This window comes from Mangifera indica, chromosome 16 (assembly GCF_011075055.1).
Source record: "Mangifera indica cultivar Alphonso chromosome 16, CATAS_Mindica_2.1, whole genome shotgun sequence".
Classification (NCBI taxonomy): Eukaryota; Viridiplantae; Streptophyta; class Magnoliopsida; order Sapindales; family Anacardiaceae; genus Mangifera; species Mangifera indica.
The window spans coordinates 7,521,949-7,530,169 of record NC_058152.1 but is presented as its reverse complement, the minus strand read 5'-3'; the positions used below and the strand labels follow the sequence as shown (position 1 = coordinate 7,530,169).

At 32.1% G+C, this 8,221-nt stretch overlaps 1 protein-coding gene across 1 annotated transcript; it reads left to right on the top strand.

Moving 5' to 3' along the window:
* Positions 1 to 853: 853 nt before the first annotated feature.
* On the top strand, positions 854 to 6,685 carry LOC123199045 (putative methyltransferase DDB_G0268948). Its single transcript, XM_044613846.1, is given in 2 exon segments — positions 854 to 1,242; positions 6,053 to 6,685. Coding segments are annotated over 2 exon segments (783 nt in total). The 5' UTR covers positions 854 to 1,092.
* The last annotated feature ends 1,536 nt before the right edge of the window (positions 6,686 to 8,221 follow it).

The window sequence follows — 8,221 nt, the reverse complement described above, 5'->3', positions numbered from 1 at the left end:
TTTAACCCAATTTCCAAAATATACTTGCGACAAATGGAAGACCAAAACACCCATCTAAGTTAAAATTTTTAGTTACAAACAAAAGTAAAATCGTTATTTTATCACTAAATCTTAAAACTTTAAAAGTTAATTCATTTCTCTCTTAAGTTCTAAAAACTAATATTTCACCCATATTTTCAAAGTTTAAAAAGTTTATATTTCACTCTTAGAGTTTGTTTTCATTTTTCAACCACCACCATTCTAGCCGATGACCGATCATTTCCACCCATCTTCTAAATCTAATGATGAAGGACGACTATCAAACTACCAATAAGGACAATGAAACATCTTCTAGAAGACACACCGATATGACAAAGGACAATGTTTTGTCATCCTTTGTGGTGGTTAGGTGGTCATCCTTCATCGTTGAATTTGAAAAATGAGTAAAAAGTGTAGGTCGTGAACGATTGGTCAGAATGATAGTGGTTGGAGAAGGAAAACAAACTCTAGGAATGAAATATAAATTTTTCAAACTTTAAAAATGAGTGAAATATTATTTTTTTAAATCTGATAGAGAGATGATTAATTTTTAAAGTTTTAAAGGTTAATGGTAAATTAATAATTTTATTTTTGTTTTTAACTTAAAATATTTATAGTAATTAATCTATGGATAAAAATTTAAAATTTTTATTTATTACAGATATATTTTTCAAATTTCGATTAAAACTTGGGTGAAAAAGAGTTCTTTAACTAAGAAATAATTCAAACTTAAATTTTGAGACGTGTTCAACTAGCTTAAGAATACAAAACAGATTTTAATATTTGGATATATCCTCAAGTTAATTAGAATTGAATTCAAAAGCTCGGTTGAAACTCAACTCAGATCAGGCCACGTAAATCTAAGCGAAATTTTATTAAAACAAAAAATTGATGTCACAGGTGTAATCCACAATTCAAATTAAACTACCCCAAACAACAGTCACTTTTCCAACCAGTCAGCTTAGAACATTAAACAGATGAAGCAATCACTTTCTATGTCCCTCTGATTCTACCAAAAACAACTGAGAGTTGAAGATTATATAGCTCAATTGGAGGACAAAGCAGCTGAGAAAAATGGCAGGATTGTTCGACAAACAAGCCAAGATATATTTGGATGCAAGGCCAAAATACCCAACTGATTTGTATTTGAAGCTATCTCATCTTACTCCTTGTCATTCTCTGGCTAGGGATGTCGGCACCTGCAATGGCCAAGCGGCAATCAGTGTAAGTTTTCTCTTTTTAATTACATTTTCAGTTTCTTTTTTCTTTTGATCCCCTTTTTTCCATTGAAAATTTTGAAAAGAAACAGGAGAGCAATTGAGAGAAAATTATAGGAGAAATTGTAAATATTCAACAGTAAATTAGGCATCAATACATGGGTCAAGTCTAGACTATAAATGCTAGAAAAAATTAATTAAGTTAATTATATTCATATAATCAAATAAAATATATTAGAAATTTGAATCTCCATCGTCTACAAGGAAAGATAAAAATATGAGTCGAAGAACTTGAAATAGAATAGTGAAAAAATGATACTGATTAGTCTTCAATCTTCTTCTCTAGAACTTTTTTATGTTTATAGGGATGGAAGGGAAAAAACGCTGTCGTATTTACTCTTTACACACAAACATACCGTAATGTTTAATTATAACATTAACGGGGATTGCTAACTCCGTTTCACACTTCTCTTACTGTTTTATAACCAGTCAACAAATGACTTCAGCCACACCAAAAGTCAACATTTTTATTCTCTTTAGCCTGACATTCTCCACATCCTCTCTCAAAGGAGAATACTTTGGTTTAGGTTTGTAAAAAGAGGATGTCAGCAGATGATGGACAATGAACAATCAATTCATATATTCATTCCGATAATTGCCATAAAAATCCAACTTACTCCTCCCTAAGTCTTCTGAATTTATGCCATCAACATGAACTGAGTTACTGAACAACAATTAATCCGTGTTTTAACACTTCTCTTTAAGTGTCTTAATATATACTGTCACTATGAAACTGAACAATAACCAATTCATACCAGACTAATACTCCTCTCTTAAGCTCTAATACAATCGCTTGTATCAACTAAACTACAAATCAGAGTTTCTGAATAATTTTGAGCAATTTGGATTTGTGCACTGCTTCCTGTGTTCATATTTGCTTCTTAAGTCTGTTGAGATTTTTGTGACTTAGCATTAACAACTTCTAATTTCTTCCCAAGTGTATCAAACTGACTGGTTGACAAAGGCCTAGTAAGAGTATCAACTGTTTTGAATTCTAAAGGCACATATTATACAACTAAGGTTTTGGCAGCCACTTTCTCTCTTATAAAATACACATCAATTAAATAATGTTTAGTACACAATTAAATTTAAGTTCTTCAAACAAAAATTTAATGAAACTTGTTTTAGTGCCCTATATTGAGCTTTAGTTAAGGAAAAGGCTACAACTTTTTGCTTCCTAGAACCCTATCGAATTTAATTGTTACCAAAATAAACACAATAACTACTGGTAGACCTTCTGCCACTTGAATTCTCTGCCCAATTAGCATTGAAATAAACATCTATAGTCATTATAGGAGAAGATGTAAACATCAAGCCATGCTTCAAGGTAACTTTATTATATTTAAGTACTCTCTTGCATGCTTGCCACTGTAGCTGTGTTAGAGCCTTTAGGAACTGACTCAATTTGTTCGCAACAAAAGAAAAGCTAGGTTTTGTCATTCCCAAATACTAAAGAGCTTTAATAGTGCTAATTTATATTGTAGATTCTCAAACGGCTCACTATCTTCAGTGAATAATTTGACACCTACCAACATAAGAGTTGAACTAGGATTTGCATTTAACATATACATGTTAACCAAAAAATCAAATGAATGTTTTTATTGACATAGATGAAGCCCATCACTACTCCTATATGTCTCAAATCCAAGAAAGTAAGTTCACCAAGGTTTTTCTAGGTGAACTGCATGTTCAACTCTAAAACTAGATTTTGAATGTATGATGACTTTGGAACATTTTAGAATCAATTGTTGAATTGGAAAAATTTTTAGTTATATAAGTATCCCTAAGCTTTTCATGTCAGGCCCTAGTAGCCTATTTTAGACCAGACCATACAAAGCTTACAAACAAAATCATGTCTCTTCAACTCTATAAAACCTAGGGGTTGAGTCATAAAAACTACTTCTTTCAATTTTTGATTCAAAAAAGATATTATTTACATGTATTTTGTGAATAGGTCAATCATAAGTGACTCCTAGAGAGATTATTATTCTGATGGTGGTTGGTTTAGTAATTAGGTTAAAGATTTCAAAGTAATCAATTCTAAGAGTTTGTTGAAAACCCTTTACTACCAGTCTAGCCTTCAGATTTTTTAATGTTTCATAAGCCTTTAACTTAATTTTAAACACCCATTTATGTCTTACAATATTCATATTTGAATGAAAATGAACTACCAAGTTTTATTTTTTTGGAGAACGTCTCTTCTTTCATGGCTTGAAACTAGTAAGGACTAGCACTTGCATCACTTACTCTTTGTGGCCCCTTAAACTAAGAAAATAAGCCCACTCCTGAATAGACTCTTGGGTTATGTAAGGAACTAGTTTTAGACCAGGTTATCATTGGGTGAAGTATTATTAACAAGGACGTCATGTTTTTCAGCATACTTTTGCAAAGTAGGTTTTGTAGGCAGCTTGACTTCTAAATTGATTGTAGAGTAAATATATGATGAATATATTAATATAGGTGCTATGGAAAAAAAAAAGGTTTGTGAAGATGATTTTTGGTGACAAGTGACTACTGTGATTTTAAATGAAAAGTATGATAAAAATCTGGATCTTGTGGAGTTGTTGGTGTTGTGGAAAAAGTTGAACTATTATACAAAGCAGTTACAACTAGTGGTTGTTGAGATAATTGTATTTCTACAATGATGATCTGTTGTGTTTTGGTCAGAATTTTACTAGCCTCAAGAGCACTAAGACGGGTTATTTCAATAGATGTTGACATTTGTTGATAATTTTGTTATGATAGATAAAAACTTCTCAAGGACTAAGAATGTTAAAAAAGACATCCTAAAAGAAGTACTATAGTTTTAATGAATTGAGAATCAATCTTGAAAGAAAAATCAACCTTATCAAATGTGACAATTATATCTGTGTAGATTCTCCATAATTGATTTAAACATTTATACTCTTTATGCTACAAATTATATCCTATAAAAGTACACTTTTGTGCTTGTAGGAGACTGACGTCCCAGCTTGAGAAAGTAAGGTCAAACTAGTTTCTACCAGATGTTTATGTTTTCTTTCTTCCTGTTTGGTTGATGTGTATAGGACAAGGATGTCTAGAATTGATAGCTTTTCATTTAGATAGAGAGCTAGACTTTTATATTCAGCACCATAATCACTTTGTAGAGTTTTTCCTTTCCTCAAGTTGATTCTTGACAAGCTGAAGGAAATTAATGAAAACATCCTTAACTTCAACCTTATTTTTAAGAGGAAAGTTCCAAACAAACCTAGAAAAATCCTCCATACACATTACATAATACCTATACCTTTCTGTGGACAAGACTCTGTAATAGGGAAAGATTTTTTATGAATTTTACCAAGCTGAAAATGACAACATAAATTCATATTATTCAAATCAATGGTTGTAAAAATTCAGAATTTCAATTACAAATGATGTTAAAGCTTGATTACAAGGATGTCCAAGCCTTTTGTGCCACACTATATGATCTATTTTATTTATCTAAAACACTGAAGTACAAGGAAAACAATTTGTAAAACATCTTTTTTTCCTGAAATTAATGGGCTTTGAGTTTGAAACTGGGAGTATATGAACTAAATTTGAAAATCTTGGAGACAGGTGATATGGATCATCCTTAAAATCTTCTTGAAGTAGAACAATCTAGGATTGTTTATCCTTAAGCAGTCAACAATTTTGAGTTAAACTCTACTATAACATCATTATTTTTTGTGAGTTTTGAGTTACTCATCGAATTTTTGGTCATCCAAGGCACACACAATATATTTTTTATGTGAAAATATTTATGAGAAAATTTTATAAGGAAATAATGACAACCTATGTGGGTGATATTCATACACTCACTACGCAACTTGAATTTGTTGTTTACCCAGATATTCTATTGTACTGTAAAATCCATGTTTGTAAAAGAAGAGTTGGAACCATTAGAAGAATTATAGTGGCTATAGCTTGTATTAGAATCAGTACCTAGTTGATATCCTTCGCTAGGAATCATAGAAGAACTAGAGGATGATCCTGCTGCTGGATCATTAAGGTTGTAAAGCAGCTTAGGAAAATTTCCAGTCTGAACATTTGAGTAGAAAAATTCCCTCTCTAATAAGTTTGAGATTGTATATCATTCTGGCCAAATTGATGTTGCACAACATTTGTGTCACACTTGTATTGTACAGTACCTCTTCTGCTACCATATTGTGACTGTATATTCTGCATATAGGTATTATCAAACGCATGATAACATTACAAAGCTATATGACCATTCTTTCAACACACTTAACAGATAACTTTGGGCTTATTAAAATCTCTACCTCTGCTTTAAAGGTTTCATATGAATTACATCTGACTCTGAATTAGTGTAACACATGGGCATGTTTGTAGAGAGATTTTTGGTTCTAGCTCGACTTCCTATCACCTTATTTACTACATTAAATGTACTACCATGTCTATCAAAACCATAAACAGAGTTCTTTGACAACCTTTGTCCATATTTATGTAATATGAACTTTGCTATAGCAATGTTACATGCTCAAAAAATGAGCCAAGCTTAGATGTTGCGTGTACAATAGTTGGATTGAATTCTAGTCATATTCCATTAATTATAAACGAAATGAGCTCTCCATCGGACATGTTTTGGCCATGCCACTAGGGTTTCAATTATTTCCTTCATTCTCCTAACATATTCATGAATACTTAAGCTGCCTTTCTTCATTGTTTGTAAGGTTTCAATGGTTTGTTTTAGTTAATAATTTTTATTCATTTTAAAGTAAAATTTTAATTGTCAGGTTGCTAAATATTACGAATGAGTGATTCCAATAGATATAAGTGAAACATAACTAAAGTCTGCAATACTAAATCCTCAAGTTGAATACAAGCACACCGCATCATCCATGTCTGAGGATGAACTAGTAGCTCTAATCGGAGGGGACAATTCAGTTGATCTGGTAACCGTGGTCAAAACCATTCACTGGTTTGACCTAGAAAATTTCTATTCAATTGTAAAATGAGTTCTGAAAAAACCAGGAGGTATAATTGCAGTTTGGGGCTACAATGATTTAAAAGTAAGCCCTGAATTTGATACTATAATGAAGGAGCTACGTGATGTAACAACACCATTTTGGAACCCTAAAATCAACTACTTATTAGAAGGGTACAAGACCCTTGCATTTCCTTTTCAAAGTGTAGGGTTAGGGGTTGAAGGGGAGCCAATGGCATTTGAGATTCCAAAGAAGTTGGCATTTGAAGGGTGTTTAAGTTTGCTAAAATCTTCTTCTACAATTACTTCGGCTAAGGAACAAGGGGTGGACTTGTTATCTGAAAACCAAGTTAAGAAACTTGAGACTGCATGGGGAGGGCAAGACTTGATTAGGTCTGTCTCTTACAAGGCCTTTATGCTAGCTGGAAAAGTTAAGATTTGATTTGTTGCAATTGAAATTTAGAATATTATTATGTTAAAAAAATGAAATTGGGATATTATTCCTAAATCATCCTAAAATAAATTAGAGTTAATGGATAAGATATTTTAGATTGTCTTGATATATTTGTTAATTTTCATATATAATGTCTTGTTTGTGTTTTTTTTTTTCTTTAAATCTAAAAGGCTTTTGAATTGGGATAATATTTGAGTATCCATAATATATTTTTGTCAAGTAATAAAGGCCAAAAGACTTATTATTTGGAAAATTAAAAAACTCTCTAATAAACTGTTGAAGTTAATGAATTCTATCATAGAGATGGGTAAAATAGACAACCAGCTTTTTCCTCATATGTATAATTCACATTCTCACTGTTTGTGGCAATTGAAAGCCCTGTGAACCCTTCAGTCCTCCTCTTATTTGCCTTCATGTTCTCATTAGCCACACCTACAAGAAACCTCACGTACTCTTGGGACACTAAACGAAACTGTGCTCTTCAAAAGGCACCTTCAACCTTAGCGAGCACTGTATCCCAACAATATCTCACTTTCTCATACTCACTATATTAGACTCTCTAAGCTTGTAGGACATCACAATCGAACCCAAGGGTTGAGCTGACTTGACCTCCCTGCTCTCAACAACCTCTATCAATAATTCAAACTAGAACACCAGATCATTTGGCGATGGAGTTAACTCAGTGGAGTGAGTTGGATCAATGGGGAATAGGAGGGAAATGAGTGAGTTAGTGTTGGCAAGGTCGTGGGTGATGTAGAGCCAAGTGTTGCCTTTGGGGTGGTTCTTAGGGTGGGAGAAAAGGGAGATGTGGCCAGAGTAAGAGCTACTGGTGAAGTAATTATGGTGGGTTATTAAATATGTATCTATTTTTGGTTAGCTTAATGATTAAATATCATTTAAAGTGTTTGACCTATCTCATGATGTATTGTTTTTGTATTGTTAACATATCTTTTATAGAGGAAAACTGACAAGATTGATCATGTAAAGAGTGTTTTTGGTGCAAAAATGTTTGCATTTGTTATCAAAATTTTGTACCAAATAAGACAATGAAGATAGGTTTCCAAGTGACATCAGGTCAAGCAAAGTCCAATTTTGCAATTCATTGCTTGGTTAGGAAGTGAGTATTTCACTTCATTCCTTTGGCAATTGATTTGATCTTATTATGTACATTATGATATAGTTTTGTCTATTTTGGTTTCAATGTTTGATGAGTGCATATTTTCATATATGTATTTCTCTTGCATTTGATCTTTTGAGAGTATTTTATGTCTTATTGTGTTAGTTTGGGTTTATTTTTATGGTTAATGCATGGTTGGATAAATTAGAATGAATTGAGCATTTAATTAGAAAATTTTAGTATTTTAGTGATTTCAACCTTCTATATTTCTTACAGGTGTTTAATTAATTTAGAGTTTTAGAATAAGAAGGAGGCCTTTAGAGTTTTTGTAAAAGATGTCCTCAACTTTCTGAAATGGTATTATGGGCCAAAATCTGAGTTCCTTTGGGTTACCAAACATTGCTTCA